At 38.8% G+C, this 26,585-nt stretch overlaps 2 protein-coding genes and 1 long non-coding RNA gene across 10 annotated transcripts in view; 1 reads left to right on the top strand and 2 right to left on the bottom strand.

Annotated features, from left to right (window-relative positions):
* ANKAR (ankyrin and armadillo repeat containing) overlaps positions 1-8,785 on the bottom strand; it is a 72,213-nt gene extending 63,428 nt beyond the window's left edge. For 5 of the 8 annotated variants that reach the window (XM_042994894.1, XM_042994895.1, XM_042994897.1 and 2 more), the window contains exons 1-2: positions 8,101-8,785; positions 5,633-6,276 (exon numbers count right to left, since the gene is read on the bottom strand). In XM_042994894.1, coding sequence (XP_042850828.1) covers positions 5,633-6,233 — 601 coding nt within the window. In that variant the 5' untranslated portion in view covers positions 6,234-6,276; positions 8,101-8,785. Of the gene's footprint in view, positions 1-2,222; positions 2,292-5,632; positions 6,277-8,100 lie in introns of those variants that run through there. The other 3 variants (XM_042994899.1, XM_042994900.1, XM_042994901.1) reach the window with 3 other exon arrangements.
* A 106-nt stretch (positions 8,786-8,891) lies between these two features.
* LOC122240978 lies at positions 8,892-15,927 on the top strand. The gene is made up of 2 exons (XR_006220850.1): positions 8,892-8,978; positions 13,972-15,927. It is a non-coding gene; the product is annotated as an uncharacterized LOC122240978 (long non-coding RNA).
* ASDURF (ASNSD1 upstream open reading frame) lies at positions 15,905-20,488 on the bottom strand. Its single transcript, XM_007094667.3, has 4 exons — positions 20,314-20,488; positions 18,087-18,140; positions 16,799-16,874; positions 15,905-15,987 (listed from the first exon to the last, which is right to left on the bottom strand). The coding sequence occupies exons 1-4, from the start codon at positions 20,401-20,403 to the stop codon at positions 15,917-15,919; spliced, it is 291 nt and encodes a 96-aa protein (XP_007094729.2). The 5' UTR covers positions 20,404-20,488; the 3' UTR covers positions 15,905-15,916.
* Between the last annotated feature and the right edge of the window lie 6,097 nt (positions 20,489-26,585).

The raw sequence follows: 26,585 nt of genomic DNA, 5'->3' as shown, positions 1-26,585 counted from the left end.
GTGGAGGAGTGGCATTCCCTCTCTACCTCAAACACTGAGGATAGAGCTGGGGCCAAGGTTCCATGAGTCACTCTGTTTATCAGACACTTCTACCTCACTTCCTCCCAGACTGTATTTTTCACTCTAGCTGTTGTTGCACTAACCAGCTTCACAAAGATGTAACTGTGCTTTGCTTCAGATGCACCACATGGCTCTTATTTTTACCCTGGGACTTCTCTACCACTGCTGTGTTAGACTTCTGATGGAACCCATCCGGTCATTCCAATGCAAGAACAAATCTGGAGAGTGAGGGAGCAACCTTTGACCAATCCAGGAGGGGGAGTCAGGGGATACACACTGCCCTCTTCCTTCCCTTGGGCTGACAATTCTGAAGTGTATTCTATGGGATTCCTCAGAGTCCTTACAAAATGGATCTTAATGAAAGCTCAGCAGCACATCCTTGGATTGATGTTTGCTCCTTTTCTATTCACTTTTCCTGCCCCCCACTTCTGTTCCTTAGATTTATTTCCTATAATCTACCCTGATTTAAGCCCCCATTTCAGGCTCTAATTTGGGGGTAATATAGGCTAATACACATTGCCTTTGTACCTGGCCTCTAACCTGCTGTTTCCCTGATCATGAAGTATAAAAAGCCCCACAGTCTAAGAGTCTGGGTTCCTTTCCCCAAGTCTGACACTTGGGCCGTGCAAGATTTCACAGCGATGTTCCAAATGTGGTGCATGATGGGGAGCCCGTACCTGTTCCCGTTCCTGTAAAGGTCTGGTGTGCATTCTGCTTGGTCATATACCATTGTTTGCACTACACCATTGTTACAGTGCCTGAAGCATGCTGATGCTGCTGGTGCTTCAGCAGACTCCCAAGCATAATAAGAGAGAAAAAAATCTCCGTCTTGGTATGATGCTCATCTTTGATGGCCTGACAGCCAATATTACAAAGTGCTTTAACGTAACAGTACTTTCCCCAAGGGCACATGGTGGTGGAGTGACTGAATTTGGAAAGGTTTCCAGCTTCACTCATATACAGTGAAAAAGGGATCAGAGTCACAAATAGTCTAGACATGGGTTCCCAGCCAGGAAAGGAGAATTAAGTAGAACTGTCTGGAGCTGGTATTTAGCTGACATGTATCAGTATGGCCACATCGGTTGTAAAAATATTGATCCCTTTCTTATTGTTTGGTAAACTGAATTGCTATAGCCCCAAGCTGTTTGAATACCTCCCTCCCCTGGGATCTCCTGGAAAGCTTCATGATCCAGCAAAGGCTACCTATGACAAACAAGAGGTCTCTGAGATCCTACTCCAACATTATGGCTGATGTCTGTTCTTATTGCTCAGTGATCATGCTGTACTGGTGGTTAAGTATTTTTAATATCATCCCTGAAAATGTAGGCAGTTAGTCTCTGGGTGCTCCCCCACTCCCCCTACAACTTGATTAGAACGTTCCTACCTGTCTCCGATCCTGTTAACCAGGAGCATCACTGTGAGAGGATCCTTACTGGGGTAGCCTCAGATACAATAGTTGGGCTGAAAAGACCAGTGGTGGGCCATGAAGTCACATGACATAGTCAATTTTGTCATCCACTAACCAGAAGCCCTCTGTTCTTAATTACACAGTAGGACACATGCTCCCTCCTATCATGGCCTTGTCCCTTATTATTATTGATATTCTCACCAAATGATCCAAAGGCTTTTCAGACTTTCATATGTGGATGACTCCTTAGTATGTACCTCTAACCCAGATCACTCTCCAGAATTTGACTTCTATGATGAAAGTTTCCACCTAAATATGTGACTCTCAAAAGGGCTTGCTGTTTCTTTACCAGTCAAATCTCTCAGCTCTGGCCCTTGCCTTGCTTGACAAATGCCAGGTGGGAATGATGATTCCAAGTAATCTTTGTGAAAAGGGAAGAAAAGCAAACCCAATTTTTGTCAGAATTGTCAAGTCTCAAACATCATTGGAAACCATTATCAATATCTGCTTATCCTTAACATCTGTAGAGCTCAAATTCTTCATAAAGCTCTTGCCATCATCTCGATCAGGAAAGGCAAACCATGCAACTTAGTTTCCCAGACACATCTTGGCCAATTCAATTACAGAGAAACATCATCTGGCTTGTGCAATGTTCCCTGCTGTCTTCCAGTGATTAGCAAATGGATTAGTGGACAACTTCCAGGATAGAAGTGTCATCAACCACCAAAATGACATCTTAATTTATTTACATTACCTGATCTAGCCTTGGAGATTGTAAACTACCAGCAATGATAGTACTTCTAGGAAAACACTGAAATATGTTTTTAAGACTTTGACCATGTCATATTCTCTTCAACAATGCAGCTACGTCATGCCAAAGTGTCAGTGTCCTTTAAGAGGGAACTGTCAAGGGAATGCAGAAATGAATGGAATTCACTAGCTATTACTGGCAATATTTTTCATTGCTTCAGGCTTCTCACTTCAAATACTTGAACAACAAGAAGGGATTTGTCAGTTACAGTTATAGCTATAATCTTTTAGAAGCCAGTGACCCTCCAATCCTATGGTACTCTGCACCAAAGCCAGGTGGCATTAGTCCTTACTCCACCAACGCCACAGATTGAATAATTCTCACCCACAGGAGGAGAATTTCTGCCTTATACTCACTACTCTTGGAGACTGCTCTCAACAGAAGTTGATTACCCTGCATGGAAATGAGAGCTATTAGCTATCTAAACTACCTTTGAGACACAGAAATACCATCTTCAAGAGACTGTACTGCTTGCTAGTACAGTAAGGCTACAGAGCCTGAAACATCTCTGAAAACCCAACCCAGAGCAGGTGAGTCAGGCTGCCTCACTGCCATCAAGCAAATCTTATTCTCAGGCACTTGAACTTCACAGCAGTCCAGTGGTAGATACAGTAAATAGCATAAGTAGCAAACAAGCACTTCTGTGGTTTAAGTCTTAGCCCAAATTCAGAAGTGTTCAGTGGTGTATAGTTCTGAATGTGGTGGTTGGGGAATGACCATCCAATTGTAGTCATTGTACATCATCCTGATTGGACACTTTAGTCAAAACTTTGAGCTGATCTATCTATCTGTGACATGCTTGCTGAGGACTTGCTCCCTCAGTTCAGTTATTAAATCCCTCTGGGACATCCATGCTAGACTTAATTTCCAATCTGAACAACTGGTAATGGTAGAAATCCCCTCAAGCTGTGTAACACCCCTGTTCCCATTTAATTCTTCATTGATTCAATTCAACTCATTTAATTCAATTTAACAAATATCTGTTGATGCCTACTTTTTTTAAAATTTTTTTTAATGTTTATTTATTTTTGAGACAGAGAGAGACAGAGCGTGAACAGGGGAGGGGCAGAGAGAGAAGGAGACACAGAATCTGAAACAGGCTCCAGGCTGAGCTGTCAGCACAGAGCCTGACGCGGGGCTCGAACTCACAGACCATGAGATCATGACCTGAGCCGAAGTCGGACGCTTAACCAACCGAGCCACCCAGGCGCCCCTGTTGATGCCTACTTTGTATCAGGGACTATCTTAGGCACAAAACATATAGGGATAAACAGGGCAGGTAAGGGTCTTCTTTTTCATGGAGCTTATGTGTATGTAAGCTTCCTGTTTACCTGTTCTTGACATCAGACTTACTTTTGTGTCTAAGCTAGAAATAAAAACTCAGTGAATATTTGTAAAACGAATAAATCAAACTAGAGTCCTTTATGAACATATATATGTATATTTTGTATGTGTATGTATAATTTTTTATCTAGCTATCAATGACCGAAGGAAAAATAAGAAAACTCCATGAAACTACCTTACCATTAACTGTATTAAATATTCAAGTGATCACAATTCTTCCACATTTTAAAAAAAAAAATTTTTTTTTAACGTTTATTTATTTTTGAGACAGAGAGAGACAGAGCATGAATGGGGGGAGGGTCAGAGAGAGAGGGAGACACAGAATCGGAAGCAGGCTCCAGGCTCCGAGCTGTCAGCACAGAGCCCGACGCGGGGCTCGAACTCGTGGCTCGAACTCGTGAACCACGAGATCATGACCTGAGCCGAAGTCGGACGCTTAACCCACCAAGCCACCCAGGCGCCCCTCAATTCTTCCACATTTTATTGAGACGCTAAGAAACAATAAATTTTGTTTTCAGGGCATTTGCTTTAGTAACCAGATTTATATTGGCAAACTAAAGTCTTTTTCAGGTAATTTTCTCCTCAATTACATGTACAATAGAGATAAAAAGTGGTTCTTTTCCACCTAATTGACCATTAAAATCTTCTGTTATTAGATCTATTTAGCCAAGGGAAATCTGGCTCATTAGGGGAGAATATTAATTCTTTTCTTCCTTAGTAAGGTTATGCAGAAACTTATTGCCATATTAAGATTATGTATAAAAACACACTGAATAAAGATAGAAAATCTTATATTTTGAATATCAACCCCATAAAGTGCAAACAATTACATGCAATACACAAATCAACAAATTTGTTCTCAGAATAGTCAAGAAAGGAAGCGTCTGAGTGACATTTTATTCCTGAAGACAAATTGTCATCCTTTTCCAGTTTCCAATGAGATTAAAATCTATATAAAATCTATTGCTGTGCTCTCTCCTCCAGTCAAGTGAAATTCTAGTACATTTTTAACTAAATTGAGACTTCTCTTTAAGCCTGTGCCCACAAACTGGAAATCTATTTAGAAAATGATTAGATATATTTAATCAGCGAAAGTAGTTGGGAATACTGTCTGGAGCACACATTTTCCATTTTACTCTCCATTCCATCTGGCCTGCTACAAAGGAACTTACAGGAATTTTTTTTTTTTTTTTAAGAATAAAAAATTTACATATGCTGAGGAGATGCACAGGATTTAGTGGTACCTATTGTGAATATACAGGCTTTAGAGAAGTCAGGCCCTAAGAGGGAAGGAATTTAAGGGGCGCCTGGGTGGCTCAGTCCATTAAGCACCCTACCTCTGTTCAGCTCATGATCTCAAGGTTCGTGAGCTAACAGCTCAGAACCTGGATCCCACTTCAGACTCTGTCCCCCTCTTGCTCTGTCTCTCTCCCCTTCCCCCTGCCTCTCTTGGTCTCAAAAATAACTACACATTTTAAAAAATAAAAAAAAAAGAAGGAATTTAAAAATTAGGTGAACCAAAAATACTTACTAAACCAAATGCTACTAAAATACCAAAGCTTAGATCATTGATGCACATTGATCCTTAACTTCAACTTTCATATCATTCATTTTTGAGATTTACAAAAATGGCATTATAGATGACTAACCAAACTGGCAATCATTTTGTTTTCAAGTTCAGAGATTTTTCTCATTGCATTCCAATTCTACTCTTGACTCTATTACTGATTTTCCTACTTAGGCTGTGTTAAGAAAAGGTATAAACTGAAAACTCTTTATCAAGTATTTGAAATCTGATCTGTTCTGCAGAAGTTGGAGGTTAAGATGAAAGACGCAAGACTTAAACATAATTTTGGTGCCATTGAAAAAAATGAAAGGTTTATTGAAAAGATTCTTTGGAGTTCAAAATATCTCTTTTAAGAAATGTGACTAAATATGTAAAACTGAGCCAAAGATAAATTACTAAATTAAAAGGATGGCTTCTAATAAAACATATTAAATTCTCTTACCTGCTGCACTAAACTCTGCAAAAATATCTTTATTTGTTTGAGGCTTCCCATCTGGATCAATGTCCATGATAGTACGCCATAATTCAGAGAATCTGGCTCGTTTTTCTTTGGGCATGTATATTCCATGCCACAGTGCTTTCAGCATGTAGTCAATATTGATCAGAATTTGCCCAATTCTGGTATCATAATAAGCTGGTGGTAATTGACAAGAAGAACTCTGATCATAATTAGCTTCTAAACTGATTGAGGGAATTTGATTAAAGCAATAAATTCCAACAGCCAACTCCCTTATAATTTGATGAACTTCTCTATAGTCTAAGAGGGCAACAGGGTCCACAGGAGTCAGAAGGATTGCAGTGGAGAAACTGACATTATTCATTTGACTCATAATTCCACATGGGATGTCCAACTGAGAGCGGACATCATCTTTGGCAGACAACCAGCTGACTAAGGCAGTAGTTAGCAACTCTTGTACTTCACTCCGATCATATTTTTCAAAAAAAACAGAAGCATTTCTCTGTACGGATAAGTTTTCCAGGTAGGTTTCTTCATCTTGAATTTGATCAAATCTAGGTAATCCTTTTTTGGGCAATCTTAACATTTCTAATTAATTGTAGGTGTCCTTTCTGAAGTTTCTGCAATGACTAAAAAGAAAAAGGCAATGAAATTTGTCATGGTAATGAAGCTAGATTTCTCAAGAAATAAATCTGCACCTTTATTAGGTTGTTTCATGATCAACCATTACATTTTCAGTCTTTTTTTAATAACATTTTTAACAATTGAGGTACAGTTGTCATACAATAATAGTTTGAGGTCTACAACACAACGATTCAATATTTGTAGATATTTTGAAATGATCACAATAAGTCTAGCTAACATCAACACCATACATAGTTACAAAATTGTTTTTTGTGATACCTACTTTTAAGATTTGCTATCTCAACAACTTTTCAAATATGCAATGCAGTATTAACTGTAGTTGTCATGCTTTACATTACATCTCCATGACTCATTTATTTTATAATTGGAGATCTGTATTTTTGACTCCCTTCAAACTTCACCTACCCCCCAACCCTCTCCTCTGGCAACCACCAATCTGTTCCCTGTATTTATGAACTTGTGTGTGTGTGTGTGTGTGTGTTTTAATTCTACATATAAGTGAGATCATACAGTATTTGTCTTTCTGTCTTATTTCATTTAGCATAATGCCCTAAAAGTCCATCCATGTTGTTGCAAATAGCAATATTTCATTCTTTTTTATGGCTGAATATTCTGTTGTACACATTACCCACATTTTCTTTATCCATTCATCTCCTGATGGACACTTACGTTGTCTCCATATCTGGACTATTGTAAATAATGCTACAGTGAAGATGGGGGTGCATATATCATTTTGAGTTAGTGTTTTACTTTTCTGCAGTCAAATACCCAGAGGTGGAATTGCTGGGTCATATGGTAGTTCTATTACAATTTTCAATCTTAAGCTAATTGCACCATAAGAAAGTTGAAATTTGAGTTAAAATAAAATAAAACTTTTAACCTTGAGGCACCTGCGAGGCTCAGTTAAGCATCCTACTCTTGATTTCTGTTCAGGTCATGATCTCATGGTTTGGGAGATTGAGCCCCATGTAGGGCTCTGTGCTATCAGAGCAGAGCCTGCTTGGGATTCTCTCTCCATTATCTCTCTGCCCCTTCCCACGCATTCTCTCTCTCTCTCTCAAAACAAATAAACATTAAAAGAAAATGCCTTTAACATTAATCATATTCTGCTTTTCAAAAGAAGTCAAAAGACACTAAGAAGTATGTCAAAAAGAAATGATAGAGAAGCTACTGTTGTGTATCTATTCCTTTTTTGTTGGAGAAGGCTTTTTGTAGATTTGTTTTGTTTTCAGTTTTTTTTTTTTTTTTTTTAAAGCAAGAAAATAAAGACCTGCTTAAAAGAAAAGGAAAGACAAGAAGAGCCTGCTTAACTTTCTGCTTCTATGTAACTAAATGCCTTTCTGTTCCTGGAAAAATAATGATCCTAAGCACTATTTTTTGAGCATCTACTATTTGTCCAGTTCTTTCTACATAGTATTTTATTTATTTCATTTAATTGGCCCTTCTTATATAGTGATTCTCAACATTTAGCCTGTATCGAAACCTCTAGGGCTTGTTAAAACAGGTTGTTGGAACTTGCTGTAGAATTTCTGATTCAGTCGGTTGGAGTGAGCCAGGGAATCTGCGTTTCTGAAAGATTAGAGATGATGTCGATACTGCTAATTCGGGCAGGACACTTGGAGAACCCAGCTCTTTGAGATAGGCGTTGGTATCCCCACTAGGTAGACGCAGAAATGGAGACTAGGAAGTTTACAGAATGTGCCTATGGTTTCATACCTTCGGAATTAGAGCCAAGCCAGGTTTGTCCAAGACCTATGCCCACATGGACGCGAGAAAAAGGCAAGGACAAGGGAAGGGAAGAAACCTACTTTGAAATGATTGTTTTCTTGTCCAGGAGAGGGAGACTGCGTCCACACTGGTCCTTAGAATATTCCTGGAGGCCAGGGAGGGTGGCCGTCTCGAATGGCTTCTCCCTGGGCCAGAATCCACCGTCCGGAGCCCCGCGTGGGCGAGAGCAGGGGGGAACCGCTGCGGGTGGGATCTGAAGGCAGTCTCCCTGAGGAGACTCCCTGCGGAGGGCTGCTTGTCCAGCGCCCTCTGTCGACCCTCCCGGGCGTCCTCTGCTTCTAGCGGGAGATCTGCGTGTGGAAGCCGGTAGTTCTGGCGCGAGGATAGCCCGGCCGCGCCTCAAGGGGGCGCCCGCGCGTAGGGCCTCCCTCCGCGCTCCCTCACTCGGCACTGCCTAAATTTTCCGTACAGGTGTCCCGGCCCCTCCCTTCTTTAAAAGTCAGTCCCGCTGCGTGTTCTGGGCACCGTGCTTCCCCATTACTTTTCCCTTTCACGATTTGTCTCCGTGAAAACACAAAACCAGAGTGGCAGAGATGAAGGCTCCAGGCCCCGAAGGAGTCCTGAGTTGGAATCCTACCTCCATCATCATTCTTTCAGTCAGCAAATATTTATGGAACGTTTATTATGAGCCAGGCACTGTGCCAGGAGTTGGAGACCGCTGGAGGGCAGGACACACAAAACCTCAAGGTGCTTCCAGTTACACAGATGATCATACAAGTATTTTGAAACAGGGTGATAATGTGAGATGTAATGATAGCACATGAAGGAAGGCTAACCAAGACCAGGGGCTCGGAAGGGGTGCCCAGAGGAAGTGATATTTTAAACTGAGCCTGGAAGATGAAAAAGAGCTATCCAAGTGGAGTTGGAGAAATAGCTTTCCAGATACGGGGCACAACAGGTGATGAAGAATCCAGTTGAGAAGAAAGTTGAACTTTTTGAGAAACCAAACAAAACCTTGGGTAAAGAACTAGAGAGACGTGGGCACAAAACTGGCCATAGAGGCAGATGAGAGCCAGATCACCCGGGTCGCTGAGTTGATGATCCTGAGCTTCATTGTCAAAGTTTAGGCTGGGTTGGTGGCAGTAGATGCTAGGTACAGACTAGTGCGGTGGCAGCGGAGATGCAGCGCTGTGGATGGATTCGAGAAATAGTGAAGTGGCAACAGACTGAATGGGGGTTGAGTGTTCAAAAAGAGAGTGGTTGTCCAGGTGGCACCCAAATTTGTCAGGAGAAATGGGAGATCAAGGCAAGATTAAGAGTTCAGCTGTGGACATACTGACCTTGATATATTTGTAAGAGAACCCAAGTAGAGATGCCATATATGCTGTAGATATACAACTCGGGTTAGAACGGCAGCCTGCAGCAGATGCATACATTTGGGCAGTGTTACGGTGACAAAAGCCAAGGGGGTGGCTGAAATTGAGGGAAAGAACTGAGAAAAAAAGCTCAGAACCTAGGATGGGAGACCTGAGAAATTTAATATTTAAAGGTTGGGTGGAGAGGATGGAGTTACCAAAGAACACAGAGACAGCGGTCATGAAAACCAAGATTAGTCACAGAAGCCAAGAGAAGTGTTTTGTGACTAGGGGAATGCCCAACTTCACTGGCTGTTGCTGCTACCTCAAGGGGGATAACTTCAACTTTCCCACAGTTTGCCAACAAGGTGGTTTTGTAACATTTGGGGGCAGAATTTCTTAATCCAACCATGTCACTATTTCAGCTGCTATGGAGGTAGTACTAAAAATTTATGATTGCTGTTCAGGGCAGGGGATGTGAAAAAAATCACTGCTTCTTTAAGAGATTTGCATGTTTGCACTTATGAACAATGTAGGTAAATTCTTCTACTTAAAAGTTTTTTTGCTCAGGTACCTAGATGGTTTGTTCCAACTGTTTCAAATCTTGGGAAAAATTGTTTAAGGACTAACACAGATCCTCATCCCAGGTTTATGGAATTTAGTAGTAAGAAGGTTCTAAAAAGAAATCAGGCCCTCTGAGGAATAAACAAAACAAAACACCTACACACAAGTATTCTGCTGGAGATGACCTGGAAATTCCCTACAGATTCAACTGGATCAATACACGTAAAGCTCATAAAGTAGTGCCTGCTTACATAGTCATCACAATATAGATGATAGATGTTTTTAGTGTTGAACTATATTGTTATTACTAAAAATTGTTACTATATTCAAATCTAGGCCGCTAGGCAAACCTCTTAGTTTATCTACTTCTGATAAAGAGCAATGTCCGTTTGGTGCTCAGGACCACATAGATACTGGAAGTTGTCTGCCTTCAGGTAAAGGGATGAAAGCCATCAAAGTAGTATTTAAATATGGTTTAGACATTGCATTTACCAGAGGATAAATTCAGGGCATGTGAAAGTGTCCAACAGACTTCTGCTTGTCAGTATCCTGAAACTGCTTTCCCACTAAGATTAAAAGAATCAAAGTACTCTGAACAGATCCAGAAAGGGTGTCAGCCCTAATTGGGGATAGACGCCAGTGACCTTGGTATGGTGGTCACAACTGACTAATGTGGGTGGATGTAAGGCTGGAGTGGAGCTGAAAAGGTGGAGAGGGTGGAGTATGGATAGGAGGCAAGAGATGGTAAGCAGAGCAAAATATAGAACTAGGTATGTGCATTTTACATTGGTTAGACCAGACCCCTTTAAACGTTGATAGGAAGGATCCTATAAAAGAGGGACTGACGAGACACGCAAGGGTTGGGATACAGAAAACAGGTGGAGGCACAGCTTTTTGATGGGTGGATGGACACATTTCTTGTCCTGATGACTTTGATCTGTGAAAAGCTCAGGTCATGAGCTGAGAATGGGGCAAAGAGAGGAAGGCACAGATGTGTGGGACAGGAGAATGCTTAAAACAGTCACAAGTTCTGACTGAGAAAATGAGCTGCCTAAAGAGATGTAACAGAAGTACCAAGTATTGCTCAGGAGTGTGAATCTCAAGCAAATTGCTTAGCTTCTGTAAACCTGAGTTCTCTCTTCTGCCAAAGAAGGCCCTGTTTAAGCCAGGCCCCTGACGACAATGACAAATTGAGTTATTTCTGGGTGTAGCTACCATGACAAGAGTCAGTAAAAGCTGCCTTCTTTTGTTGCTGGTGGGACATTACCATGTAAGAGCTCAAAGCAATGTTGATATCACAGTTTAAAACATCCCAACTATTCTTTCAAGTATTCTCTTTTTCTCGTCAATTTGACTAACTTGGTTATATTAAGCTATATAGTTAAATATAAATTCATGTAATGAACCTTAAAACCATTACATTATATAATAATAAAGCAGCTGAGTGTTTTATTTTTACATAATCATCATTCAGTAAATGTTTATATTGTGAAATATTATGTTTTAATCTCCTTTTCAATAGAAAGGTTTTCTAAGGAAATGACCTGGAGCCTTTCACATCTATCAGATGCCTTTTCGTTATTCTTTTCCATTTTTGCAATTCTGGATCCAAACTGCATGGCCCGTTTCGGCAGAAGAGGAGAGGTTGTTAAGCCAAGTTCCACTGCTGCAAGACGCAAAATTAGTTTTTCACCAATTCCACGGGGCAAAGTCAAGTTTGCCTTCTCCCAAACTGGTAGGGAATTTAGAAAGGAGACGACATTTTCATCCAGGAAAGGAAATCTAAAATAAACAGATAAACATAACCACTACATAAAAAAAACCAATTTGTTATGATTATTTCTTTTGCATTTTATTCAATGTTAAAATTTATAGCATCAAATTAATTTTTTATGGCACTATTTTTCTCAACTAAAAATATTCTGGTTATTTACACAATTTCACACCTAAAATTTAATCACACTGACTAATGTTTCATGTGACTAATTTTAATACATATACTACAAAATAAATTTTGCCTGAAAAAATAAATACATTAGGCCTATGGTAAGAAATAATCTCAAATTGTTTCACAAGGAATCTTTAGCAGTGCCTTGAAAACAAGTATGGTCTTAGGTCAATTATTCCATCTGTGTTTGTTCTTTATCATATAAAAAGAGAATGAATATGAGATCAATATAGAAACACTCTATAATCCTGAAATTGTGAAACGTTTACTTATGGTAAAATCTTACAGTATCAAAATTATTTAATTACATTCAACCCATTTAAATGGTGACAAATCAGTATAACAGAATAAAGTATTAGATTTAAAAAACTAACTTTCTGCCCTTTGGCTTCCCTGATTTCCTAGAAAATTCTGTGTTGTTTTGTTTTGTTTGTTCACTTTTTTTTTCTAAAAAAATTTTTTTTAACATTTATTCATTTTTGAAAGACAGAGAAAGATAGACCATGAGTGGAAGAGGGGCACAGAGAGAGGGAGACACAGAATCTGAAGCAGGCCCAGACTTTGAGCTGTCAGCACAGAGCCTGACATGGGGCTTGAACTCACGAACTGAGATCATGACCTGAGCTGAAGTCAGATGGTTAACCTACTGAGCCATCTAGGCGCCCCTAAAATACTTTAATACTCTCCTGCCAATTCCTTAATATGCAATACTGTTACAGTAGTGTTTCTGTTTTATTAAATTTCATCTTAGCTCCAGGAGAGACTGGAAAAGGTAAGGCATTCATCATATGAAATATTTTATAAAAATGAATCGCAAAAGCAAATCTATATATAGCATAATCTAATCAATTGATCGCTGAATTAACAGCATGCCAAATGCATAATAAATAAATAAATAAATAATAAATAAAAGTATAATAATTTAGTAATAAATTATTTATATCCACCCACTATCAGGGTATTTGTTAAATCACAATTCTCTATTAGCTGTTTAAACATTCCTCATATGCACTTTTACCTGAGGGTATCATATGGGGCCTTTAGAATTAACTGTTCTACTAAATAAAATAAATTCCCTTTTCTCTGACCTACCTGAAATAAAGGACTGAATATTGCTCTCTCTCAAATATACACACCCTTCAAAAGGAAAATATTTTTATAGTTTTTATACTGTGGTATATATTTAAATTATATAATATATATAAGAAACTGAAATAGAGGTAAGAAATGGTGAAGTGTTAGAGTAGGTGTATTATGATGTTCTCACAAAGCTGATTTGGACTCCCTGTTCTCGCATGCTGTACCCTTTTAATAAACTACCACTTAATAAATTAACCCACTTGAACAAACTTATGCTTTTTATAACTATAACACATTTTTCTTTATCCTTAATAATTTAAAAAGTTATTCTCAAGCACTTGTTCACTACGACCATAAATATACTGTTAGGTAAAAATAAACCCCCGAATTAAAAAAAAAAGTATACATATGTAAATGCCTTGATCTCTTGGCAAGTTTTAGGTAACCTGCAACATATGACCAAACTGAGTTCAAAACACACATAGCAGAGGGGAATCCAGTTCTGGAACCAGCATTTACATCAGCATGGATCTAGCATGCATATATGTCCCTAGAGACAAAGCTGGGTTCTCTAACACTGGAGGGCAAAACGTGGGGGTAGGGCCTATGCTCTTGCTGGGAGGAAAGTAAACATTTACAACAAAACCAAACCCGTTAAATACTTTCTCTCATAATTTCACTACCTCGGTTTTATAGTCTTTTTCGCTGTGGTACTAATAACAGTCATGCCAAGACATTCCTTACAGAATGAGCTCTGGACAACAAGTGCTCTTCTGGCTGCCCCGCCCACCCCACTCTCCCTCTGACTGACGGTGTTTGTAATACAAAGCCAACATATTATTGTTGCTACTGTTACTCATTTGAGTGATCTCCATAGAAAGGAACCTAAAATTCTCCACAGGCTAATGTTTTGTTTGTTTGTTTACAAAATTACCCACAACACTTAATCTGAATTACCTTGCTTCTTTTCCATGATCACCAATAACTCTGTCATCACGACCAAGATTTCTAGAGGAAATTCGACCCAGTTCCATCTCGATTTCCTTATTTAATCCTTCCATTCCATGGGTCTGAAAGCGGACACGGTGACGAGAATAACCTGCAAGTTGCTCATCAGCACCGATTCCAGTAAGAACCACCTGTAACAGTTTACAGAAATCCATATTTATGACATATGATAAAGACAAAAGAAAAGCTTAAAAAATTATCTCAAAAATAACATCTTCAGACAAAAAACACATGGCAAGTCATAAAGTAGTAAAATATGCCCAATTTTTAAAAAAGTCTTCTATGTTGCATTGCAGATTAAATGCAATTAAAATATGCTATGTTCGTGCAATCTAAATGCTAATAGCTTTAAAGGGTAAAAATTAGGTCTCAGAAATTCTTCGAGTAGACATTCTGTGCCATACCTTTGCGCTGCTCTGATATGATTTTGCTTCGTCCTGGGTCACTAACCAACCAATTCCTCTAGAAGCAAACCAGACTGCACAGCCAATGCTATCGTCCAACACTGTATCCAAGGGCTGAACCAGGTGGCATATTCGAGTTCTTCTTAATTCTTGCAGTTCTTCCAGAGAAACATTAATTTCAACAAAATTCCAAGTCCGGGAAGGGTTAGCAGCCTGTAGTTCCTTCAGTCCCATTCTTCCTGAGATACGATCTGGTACGCTGAATTGTTTATCAGAACTATCATCATCGTTACCAGCAGCAGCAGCAGCAGCAGCAGCAGCAGCAGCAGCAGCATTTTTAGAGGATTCTTCAGAAGGCATTTCACACTGATTTTTCTGTTTTTTCTTCTTTTTGTTAAAACCAGTTGGTATGGTCTTTTCTTTAGTCATGAATGCCACATTAAGAAGGTCAATGGGTTCATCTAAAGGTACATGATGGTCAGCAAGGGCCGCAATAACCATGGAATCAATACCCCCAGAAAACAGGATTGCAACATTTGCTTTCCTATCACAACTTTTCAAAACCTCACTTTGTGTCAGGTTTTCACCCCTAGGTAAACATAAGACACGTCTCTTCACTGCGATACTCAGGACATCAATGAACTGCTGAACTATTTCCTTCATGTGTCCATCAGTAAGAAAGACCTGAAGCGTTTCCCTGGTAGGTGGGACACTAGCAATGTTACTGCAATGAATCTCAAATGGAGATTGTGGCAATGTCATATTTAAAGGAACAACAGGTTCTTTAAGATAGAGTTTGGCTTCATTTGCTGCCACTGATACAAATGTTGGCAAGTTTGCTGAAATTTGACTCAGGCTATTAACACATTCTTTGATAACATTCTCCCTAGAAATACATTTCCAAGGGTACAATTTTAAAACCACAGATTCGGAAATGGAAGGAGACTTGAGATCAATTCTAAAAATTCCAGATGCTGGAACTTCTTGCCACTGGTTGGCCACTCCAGATGTTTGGGCACCAACTGAAGAGAGGCAGAAACTCTTGCCCAAATTACTAAAATGCCAAAGCAAGCTACGGCGACCAAAAAAATCCCTACCAAACCATAAATTATGACTAGATGCTTGGTAATATATAAAAGACCAAGGACCCTGGACTTCTGAGAAGAGTGACAAAATATCAGATTCAGTCTTACAAGAGGAAAGATAATTAAACATTACTTGGGTATCATTTTCTTCAGCTTCAACCTTTATGCCACTAAAGACTTCTCCATTCCACAGGAACACATTGCCTCTTTCATCTTCCACAGGCTGGGCAGTCAAAACACCTCTTAAGTGAAGGACATGACCAGAAAATAAACACTGGTAGCTAACATCAGACTTTAACAACTGTTTACTACTGTTGGGTCCCCGTCGGTTAAGATTATACAGTAAATCCCCTTTCAAATCTTTGCTGAAATGCTCAACAGAAAAGCTTACAGAACAGCAAATGCCACACATTGTTATGTGAAATCAAGTTATTTCTTGATAAAATAAAATATTATTTCTTGATTTTGGTCTTCTCTGAGTTTTCTATTTCTTGGTATTCTTTTTTCAGTTCATCCAATATATCTGTGGGGGGAGGGGAGAAGATACGTCAAGTAAAATAAAAATTCTTGGACCTTCACCTAGTAATTCATAGAGGAACATAGGCTACTTACCAAGATCAAAGCACTTGAGTGTATGCACTGTGTTAGTGTGAATAATCATTTACAACAGGCTTCTGATGACAATGTTTAACTTTTAGGAAAATAATTTCCATTTATTAAATGCTTACTTTGGCCTAGGCACTGGACTATGAACTCTATACATCCCTTCCTATTTATTTTTTTAATTAAAAATTTTTTTAACTTTTATTATTTATTTTTGAGAGACAGAAAGAGAGTGAGGGAGAGGGGCAGAGAGACAGAGAGAGGGAGACAGAATCCAAAGCAGGCTCTAGGCTCCAAGATGTCAGCACAGAGCCCCACGCAGGCTTGAACTCAGGGGCCATGAGATCACGACCTGAGGCAAAGTTGTATGCTTAACCAAAATGAGTCACCCAGGTTCTCTTTTCAGTTTCTTGTTTAAATCCCACAAAACTTTTGAGTCCCAAAGTAATTCACTCAAAGTCATAAAAGGAGAAAGTTGTAGAAAATTTTCATACCTAGATCTATCTAAAATTCTAAAGCACACATTAATAATTATAGCTTTCCAACACTCTTAGGCTAACTTGAAGAAAACCAAACCACAGCATTAATCTTACTTATATCTATATCACCATCCAATCTTCAGATATAAACATTCAGATAGACAATATAATTTAGGCACTACTATTATTTTCTACAGAAAGCCTAGAAAAGACTTCCCATGCATTTCTATATAATATACCAAATAAACTTACTTTTGCTTTCAGAAAGCATTTCGGTTCGGTCTGCAAGAAAGAATATGTTGCTGTTCTGTTGCTGCCTATATACTTTCTGCAAAACATAATTTAGGCTAATATTATGATTTGATCTAAAAAGTGTTATGTCGAAACTCTGAACCCTTTTAGTATATACTCCTGAACTTCAGTAACATATATTCAGAACAATACCTGAGCAAATTACAGGTAAACAAAAGTCACCCATTATTCTACCATCTAGAAATTGCTACCATTAACACCGAAGTGAAATATTTTTTCTGTATATACCATATCAGTTTTCTTGAACAAAAAAGGCTCTTATTATAAATACAGATTTATTACTTGCTTTTATCAAGGAACAACATATTGGGAACAGTTTCTGTTATCAATAAACATTCTTTTACAACATTATTGTATGGGTATAACATTACAGTTTATTTGGTTAAGTCTTCATGTTTTAGACATTTAAGGTATAACCAACTTTAGAAATCAAAGTTGTAATGAATTTCTCTGTAACTAAATCTTTGTATAATCCCATGATTCATAAGTATCAATTCCTATAAGGGGAACTACTGGGTCAAAATGCTACATAGTTGTAAGGCTTTGATATACTCTGCCAACTTGCCCTCTAGAAAGTTTGTATCAGGTGTGACTTAAGTTCTAAAATTCCTTTAAGTGACAATATCAGAAAGGGCTAACCAACCTGTCAGTATCAAATATTTTAAAGGGCTCAAAATAATTTCTTCCTGAACTTTAAAATGTAATGTTTGACAGTATTACTACACATAAAGCAGTAGCTTACTTGTTTATAGATACATTAATGGAATTGTCATTAAATAACCATGTTAAATATTTGGCAGATTTGTGTAAAAAATGTGAGGAAGAGAGAAGCAATTTATCCTTTTTGTTTTTCAACAACTATCCACGTTCACTTAAAGGCATAGTCTCCTTAATATATTTTAAGGTTATTTATTTCAAAAGAAAACACCAAATTCAAGTATAAAATAAATACCATTAGTGATTACATTGTATAATTAGTACCTTTTGGTTCACAGGTTATGTGAATTGTATATGATGGGAATAAAATATTATCAACTATAACATATAAGTATGTATGTGTATAAAATCTTGGACACTTTTCACTTTTGCAATGTAACTAAAAAGAATGCTGACATCTTGCAAATTTTAATGTAAATATAAATCTTAGATATAATTCTTATAACTTTAGTATATAGTTAATATAATCAAACTCTCCCACATACAATTCAGAATTACTCTAATAACTCACCCTGTTCTTCTTCAGGTTAGAAAGTTCATCCACAACAATTTTTTGTTCTTTAATCTATTGAAATAAAAGAAAAACTTCTTAAATCAGAGGCTATCAAGTATGTTCAACTGAGGGCCCTTTAAAATTGGAGATGGGATATGGGATTATAATTTACTGACTATCCAGGTGGGCAGTCTGTGAACATATAGATTCTTTCCAACAGCAGTGTGTGAGGGTGCGCCTGGGGGAAAGTTGAAAAAGGAAACAGTGATTATACTTGATAGGTGTCAGAAAGCCCACTGAACCCAGACAGAGGGTTTAGTGTTGGTAACCAGCATTCATGCAAAGACCAGAGTTACTAAACTAAGTTTGCACCTTTTATTTAAAATAGACAATAAGCACCAAGAGTATTTTTAATGACTTCTTTTAAGTTATGATTTATTTTTATTATTATTATTTTTTACAAATAGCAAATGTCATAAGGAATAGGCTACTTTTCTTCCCTCTCAAATATCAATGGTTTCCATGATTCATGTATAAATAGTGCAGCCACACATGCAGAACAAACAAGCAGTACTAAATGACCTACCTGGGGCTGTTAAGGTGTTATCACTTTCCATCTTGGCTTTATTCCTCTTTACATTTCAAAGACTAGCACAGTGCTGGCACTGCTGAACTAGGCCTCACTTTTTATTAGTAGGCTAGGGCACAACTAAGTGGAAGTGAATTTCTAACTCTTTTCAGTAAGGGCAGTTATACTGTGAACATGACTGATTACATTGTGTTATCAGTGCCTCTAAAAGCAGGTTTTATAAACTCTGTCCTACCTTACACACCTCACAGATCTGTCACACATCAGCATAAATGGCTTGCTATGGTAGTAATTGGAGTAAGTTGTATGCGGTTTGAAAATTCACTCCCTACTATGTGGCAATGAGAAAGAATGAAATATGGCCCTTTGTAGCAACATGGATGGAACTGGAGAGTGTTATGCTAAGTGAAATAAGCCATACAGAGAAAGACAGATACCATATGTTTTCACTCTTATGTGGATCCTGAGAAACGTAACAGAAACCCATGGGGGAGGGGAAGGAAAAAAAAAAAGAGGTTAGAGTGGGAGAGAGCCAAAGCATAAGAGACTCTTAAAAACTGAGAACAAACTGAGGGTTGATGGGGGGTGGGAGGGAGGGGAGGGTGGATGATGGGTATTGAAGAGGGCATCTTTAGGATAAGCACTGGGTGTTGTACGGAAACCAATTTGACAATAAATTTCATATATTAAAAAAAAAAAAAGAAAATTCACTCCCTATGGGTGTGTACCCTTCTGTCTCTCCAGTCAGTGTAGTAACTGGCTAGATTTGAGTTGAATTCCAAGATCAAATTTGTATAACCTTCAGACTTACGTTTGAACAGTGCTTCCCCATTCATTTTAGGAATGACAGGTGTACATTATACATTTCACTTTACTTCAAACAAGGAAACGGATACGGAGAGATGAGTGACTTGACTGAGATGTTACTGTTAGTTTAGGACAAAACTAAAGTAAAATCTAGGACATCTAATACCTGAATGGCTATAACCATTCCCATCTCCAGCATATTTTTAAAGATTTTGTTTGTTTATGGCAGTTAAGATTTACAATGCTTAGCACCCCCCCCCAACCCCCCCCCCCCCCCGCCCCGCCCCGACCTTTTTGGGTAGAACAGTGACCATCAGATACACGTTTCAGGATCATTGCTCTAGCTACAGTGGAGAATAGATAGGAAGAGGGTAAGGATGGATGCGGAGAGACTGGTTAGGAAACCTATGGAAGATTCCCGATGGTGGATGAAGATGGCTCGTTTAGGATGGTGAGCGTACACTGTGATGAAGGGATCTATTTGAAATGAACTTCAGAAGTAGAACTGGTAGGTGATGGGCGTCAAGAATGGCTTCCAGGTTATTGGCATGGACAACTGAATGGATAGTGGTGACATTTTCTGAGATGGGAAATACTGTAGCATCCGGATCTGGGGTGGGCCGTATTTCTAATGGTTTACAAAGAGTAGAGAGAAAAGACCTCAACCAAGCCTCTGTCCCACTGCCAAATGGGTCTACTCTTGGGGCAAATTTCACGATCTCCCTTTAACTGTGGCTGCCAAGTGCTAAGACTCAGGGCAAAGTCGAGGGCGGGCCATGTGGCGCGGTGGATCTTCTTTGGAGTCAAGCAGAGCCCAGTCCGAAGCTTCGCGACTCGTCCTACACTCACCTTGCTGCTAAGATCCTCCTTGTGCGGGGTCGAGTTATCTGCAGAGGACAGCGCAGCGCCGTCCTCGGGTTGAGACCCACGGCTGGGCATCTCCACAGAGAGCGGTGAACTCAGGATACGCCACCCCACTAGCTCCCACTACCCAACAGGCTCCAATTCAGCGCATGCGCGCTCCCAGCGGCCCCCACCCCCTTCCTTTCACTTTCCCATCAGTCTTACCGATAGCGGCTGCGCATTTGCTAGAGCGCCTGCGCAAACCCGCTCTGTCTTGGGAGCAGTTGTGCGCGTGCGCACAGTTGCTTAGGACGTTCGCGAAATGTGAGTGGTATCTGAACGGTCCCCTAGCGGATCCGACGTGGAAACGCTCCTGTGGTCATCACACGACCTGGAATCCAGTGGATTGTGAGTTATATGCGCCCCCCAGTGGTAAACAGAAAGAATAGAAGAGCGGTAAAAATACCACTTCCTATTTATTATCTAGGCAAAGAAGGATATGAAACTAGGCATAGATTTAATAGGTAACATTTTTGGCAACAGAACCCTACAGACTTGGTAAAATTTTTGCTAACTGCTTATTAGGGTTAAAAGATAAATATAGGATGCCTAGTTAAATATAAATTTCTGATAAATGAATAAATTTTTAGTATAAGTATGTTGCATGCAATATTTACAGTGTCTCCTATGAGAAAAATTATCCAAACCTTGTAAACAGGCAAGAGATTAAGAGGTGTTCTTTAATATCTTTTCTGAACTTTATTTTCTATTGACTGGGCTATTTTACAATTATGCAGGAGCAGAGGTTAACTTGTAAATTTTGTGGCAGAGATGCAAATAATTTCTATCTGGTGGACCAGATAATGCTGCAGGTTGTGATTGATTGTTCTGTAAGAAATTAATCAGTTTTACATCTAACTTTGCAGTTAATGATTTATTTATTAATATATGCCTAATTTTTAATAAACTCTGTTGTTTTGACATGTTCCTTCATTAATTGGATTGAATAAAATGAATAAAATTGAATAATATGACATATGTTCATATTATACTTGCATGAGAGACATGATTTTGTATATTTGAAAATTATACTTCAACATAGGAACTCTCAAGCTTCCATGGAGATGCCAACTGATGTGTATTCAACCGAGGGAGTGAAATTGTATGGCTAAGGAAGTGCACCTCAGAGTTATTTAGGCCCAGGCGTATCTTTTATTGGCTCTTAGAGTAAATTCAAAGTGGTTATAGAACTAAGTTAACTGTCTACTTTTACTTTTTACTGATTTTTTAAAATTTGTTTTTGTTTCTAATTAATGCATGTCTGATAAGTTATTATACATTGGTAGCAGCAGTGATTGGGAATTTGAGTTTATGGTATAAACATTTGAAGAGACCTGTTGCATGATGGAGATCTAGTCTCTATTAGAAGAGAGATGAAAGAGAATCCAGTTTTTTGGTCTTTTTGTCTTTTGTGAGCTCAAATTAATTAAGAACTTTGTGCCCACTGGGAAATAGAACTGCTTTTTGAGATCTGGGCTGGTGAAGGTTTATATTTCTGTTTTGCTTTCAACCTGGGATTGAGATGTAAAACTGAAGCTATAAGCTTTCTATGTGTACATGTGTCTATATTTAAGAATAGCCTTTCTATGTTGCTGAGTGTAAAATGTTTTCATACTTCTGGAGAGTATTAATAAATTCCATTATAATGTCTCTTATATTAAAGAAATTCTGGTTCCATACAAATTTTAGGACTGTTTGTTCTAGCTCTATGAAAAATGCTGGTGGTATTTTGATACAGATTGCATTAAATGTGTAGATTGCTTTGAGTAGTATAGACATTTTAACACTATTTGTTCTTCCAATCCATGAGCATGGAATGTTTTTCCATTCTTTTGTGTCTTCTTCAATTTCTTTCCTAAGTGTTCTATAGTTTACAAGGCATAGAACATTTACCTCTTAGGTTAGGTTTATTCCTAGGTATTTTATAGTTTTTGGTACAGTTGTAAATCTTATGGATTTTGGTGTGATTTCTCTTTCTGCTCCTTCATTATTGGTGTATATAGAAATGCAATATATTTCTGTATATTGATTTTGTATCCTGTGACTTTGCTGAATTTGTGTATCAGTTTTAGCAACTTTTTGGTGGAATTTCAGTCAATAGCCAAAGCAATCTTGAAAAAGCAAAGCAAAGCTGGAGACATCAAATTTCAGACTTCAAGCTACATTATAAAGCTATAGTCATCAAGATGGTATGGCACTGGCACAAAAACAGACACATAGATCAATGGAACAGGATAGAAAACCCAGAAATGGACCCACAACTATATGGTCAACTAATCTTCGACAAAGCAGGAAAGACTATCCAGTGGAAAAAATACAGTCTCTTCAACAAATGGTGTTGGGAAAACTAGACAGCTACATGCAAAAGAATGAAGCTGGATTACTTTCATATACCATACACAAAAATGAATTCAAAATAGGTGAAAGACCTAAATGTGAGACAGGAAACCATCAAAATCCTAGAGGAGAACACAGGCAGCAACCTCTTTGACCTTGGCTGTAGAGACTTCTTATTAGACATGTCTCTGGAGGCAAGGAAAACAAAGCAAAAATGAACTATTAGGACCTTATCAAGATAAAAAGTTTTGCACAGCAAAGGAAACAGTCAACAAAACTAAAAGGCAACCTACAGAATGGGAGAAGATACTTGCAAATGATATAGCTGATAAAGGGTTAGTATCCAAAATCTATAAAGAACTTATCAAACTCAACACCCAAAAAACAAATAATCTAGTTAAGAAATGAGCGGAAGACATGAACACTTTTCCAAAGAAGACATCCAAATGGCTAACAGACACATGAAAAGATGGTCAACATAATTCATCATCAGTGAAATACAAATCAAAACCAGGAGGAGACAGCACCTCACACCTGTCAAAATGGCTAAAATTAACAACATGGGAAACAACAGATGTTGGTGAGGATGTGGAGAAAGGAGAACCCTCTTGCATTGTTGGTGGGAACAGAAACTGGTACAGCCACTTTGGAAAACAGTATGGAGGTTCCTCAAAAAGTGAAAAATAGAACTACCCTATGATTCAGCAATTTCACTACTATGTATTTACCCAAAGGATACAAAAATTTTGATTTGAAGAGGCACATGCACCCTGATATTTATAACAGCATTATGAGCAATGGCCACATTATGGAAAGAGCCTAAATGGCCATTGACTAATGAATTCATAAAGGAGATATGGTACACACACACACACACACACACACACACACACACACTGGAATATTACTCAGCTATCAAAAAGAATGAAATCTTGCCATTTGCAATGACATGGATGGAGGTGAGGTGTATTATGCTAAGTGAAATAAGTCAGTCAGAGAAATATAAATACCATATGATTTCACTCATATGTGGAATTTAAGAAATGAAACATGAACATAGGGGAAGGGGAAAAAAGGGGCATATTCACAAGATAATAGTTTTTAAATTTTTTTAATGTTTGCTTGTTTTTGAGAGAGAGAGACAGAGCATGAGCAGGGGAGGATCAGAGAGAGAGGGAGACATAGAGTAAGAAGCAAGCTCCAGGTTCTGAGCTGTCAGCACAGAGCCTGATGTGGGGCTCAAACCCATGGACCATAAGATCATGACCTGAGCCAAAGTCGGACACTTAACCAACTGAACCACCCAGGTGCTCCAGATAATAGTTTTTAAAATTTTTATTACCAAATATTATATTAATTAAAAACTGAAATTTGGCATTCTTTTAACTCACCTCCTGGCTGGTTCTCCAACACTTTTAGGGTTTAATACAGCCGAGATGGTGGGAACCTGGGAACACACCTTTCCTGACACATGGGATGTGATTTTAATTTGTGCTTGCAGGGAAAAGTGAAGCTTTTCTATAATGCTAGGAACCAAGTTCTCAGTATATTGGGCTTCTTTGTACTCCACCTTCTAAGGCAGTGGCTGGCAGAGTAGAAGTTCTGGTTCAGGTTTGAGTTTACTCTTTGACTCAATTATTTCCATACTGAGTAGTCAGAAATACTGCTGATTGGTCTACAGCTGCTCACTCCCTTTTGGTGGTGGATTGTTGCTTATGGCTCTGCCTGGTTTGGATATTTCTGTTGTTTTGGTTTCGTTGTTGTTGTGTGTGTTCTATTCCTGGGGGCCACTTAAGATGACATACCACTAAACAAAGTGGTGATAGTTATATTAGTATGGTGCTAAACTGCTTTCAAAGTTCTTTCACATTTTATCTTATTTTTTCATATATATCCAGTCGTGTCTATTTCCCCCCTCAGCTTCTATAATTACTGCATTGCTTAAAATCACACTTTGGGGTTACCTGGTATCATTTGTCTTGCCTGACTGGTGGTTCAGGACTATCTGTATCTCACCATGCAACCAGCAAGGCTGTTCTTCCTTCATTTAAGTCCATTGCTGTCATGTATCTACTTAACAAGATAATTTCATGTTTATTAATGCTATTCTACTCTTCTTCTGATGCTACATTCATAATATATTTTATTCCATTTAACAATACATAGTTCACTGTTGACTATTTTATGAAAGTGAGGTGTATTATTACCTTGTCTTCCAAGGTTTTGAATGAATAGTGCCCCCAACCACTGTTTTTCTTTGCTTTCTTGGTATATTATAACACACATTTCTAGCCACATAAGTCTCCTTTCTGTCTCTCCCCAATGAGGTGTGGAATAGTGCTTTGGTTCTCAAACACCAGTTAGTAGGTGGGTGCCCTTCTAACTATACAAAGTCACCTCAAAATTTTGTTCATATTGCATACAGATATCTCAGTTCTTTCCCTAGATTTACTGAAACAAATCTTTAGGAATGGGATATGGTTGTCTGCTGCATAACATAGTGTTTACCACTTACCCTATAACCCAAAGGGCTGAGCTTGAATTTAGGCTTATATTTATTAGATGTGTGTGACTTTGGGTAAATTAGTCATTAACCCCTCAAGCCTCAGTTTCCTAATCTGTAGAATGGGAATAATAATAGTGCCTAACTCAAAGGGTTGTTATGAGGATTGAATGAGTTAATGTTTGTCAGGTGTTTAAAATAGTTTAAGACACATAGTAAACACTATTTAAGTGTGTGTTAAAAGGGTAAGTTAGAAACTCCCCCAGATGAATGCCCGGGTGGATCAGTTGGTTGAGTGTCTGACTCTTGATTTTGGCTCAGGTCATGATCCCAGGGCCGGGGGATCAACATTCTCTCTCTCTCTCCCTCTGCCCCTCTCCACTGCTCACATACACTCTCTCCCCCCACCCCCTCTCTCTCTCAAAAAATAAAAAACAATAAAAAGAGAAGTTCCCCTAGATGAATTTGACACAAGCAAGATCAAGATTCTCTCTCTCTGGGGCTCCTGGGTGGCTCAGTCAGTTAAGTGGCCGACTTCAGCTCAGGTCATGATCTCATGGTTCATGGGTTCCAGCCCCGCGTCGGGCTCTGTGCTGACAGCTCAGAGCCTAGAGCCTGCTTTGGATTCTGTGTCCCCCCCTCTCTCTGCCCCTCCCCTGCTCGTGCTCTGTCTCTCTGTCTCTAAAAAATGAATAAAACTGTTAAAAAATTTTTAAAAAAGATTCTCTCTCTCCCTTTGCCTCTCTCCACTCCTCACATGCACCCTCTCCCAAAAACTAAAAAATAATAAAAAGAGAAGTTCCCAAAAAGGAATTTGATGCAAGCAAGATTTATGAACCAATGGATTGGAAAGAACCAGGTTCCAAAATGCTTGGCCTGTTCCTTATTGAAGATAGGTCCTATCTTCTACTTCCAGTGATTCTCAACAGGGCTAAGGCTGGAGGCATTTTTGGTTGTCACAATAAATAGATAGTTCTGTTCACTCTGCTGGGGTAGGGTTACTGGAAGCCAACTGAAAGGTGACACATCGAGCCACAGACTTATAAGAAGCCTACATCAGCCACCTAGAGGGTGGTCTCAGCAGCAGACAGAACTGGAAATTGCATGGAGTGGGATTTGGACCAGGCTCTAGAGTCAAGTAACAAGGACGTAAAATCAAGGAAGAGGTAATACTGTAATCTAAGTAGGTGTGTTGCATCAGGAATTCTGTCAGAAGGTGACAAGGCCTGAGATCTTGGACTAGTGTTTATAAGCAGGGCTCTGGTATCTGGAAGGGGGACTCCTGGGTCTTATCATACAGGCACTGTGGGGGGTGGGGGAAGAGGCAGTGTCTTAGCTTAGTTGAAAAGCATACCAGGCTGATCTCCGTCACTTAAGG

The sequence above is a fragment of the Panthera tigris genome, chromosome C1, assembly GCF_018350195.1.
Source record: "Panthera tigris isolate Pti1 chromosome C1, P.tigris_Pti1_mat1.1, whole genome shotgun sequence".
Classification (NCBI taxonomy): Eukaryota; Metazoa; Chordata; class Mammalia; order Carnivora; family Felidae; genus Panthera; species Panthera tigris.
The sequence above is the reverse complement of the archived record's forward strand: the minus strand, read 5'-3'. Positions and strand labels throughout refer to the sequence as shown.

Coding starts and splice junctions, on each gene's coding strand:
- ASDURF (XM_007094667.3), bottom strand. CDS start 20,403: ATGCCCAGCCGTGGGTCTCAACCCGAGGACGGCGCTGCGCTGTCCTCT. Junction 16,875..18,086: donor CTAACCTGAAGAAGAACAGG/GTGAGTTATTAG, acceptor TATGTTTTGCAG/AAAGTATATAGGCAGCAACA. Junction 15,988..16,798: donor AATGCTTTCTGAAAGCAAAA/GTAAGTTTATTT, acceptor CTCCCCCCACAG/ATATATTGGATGAACTGAAA.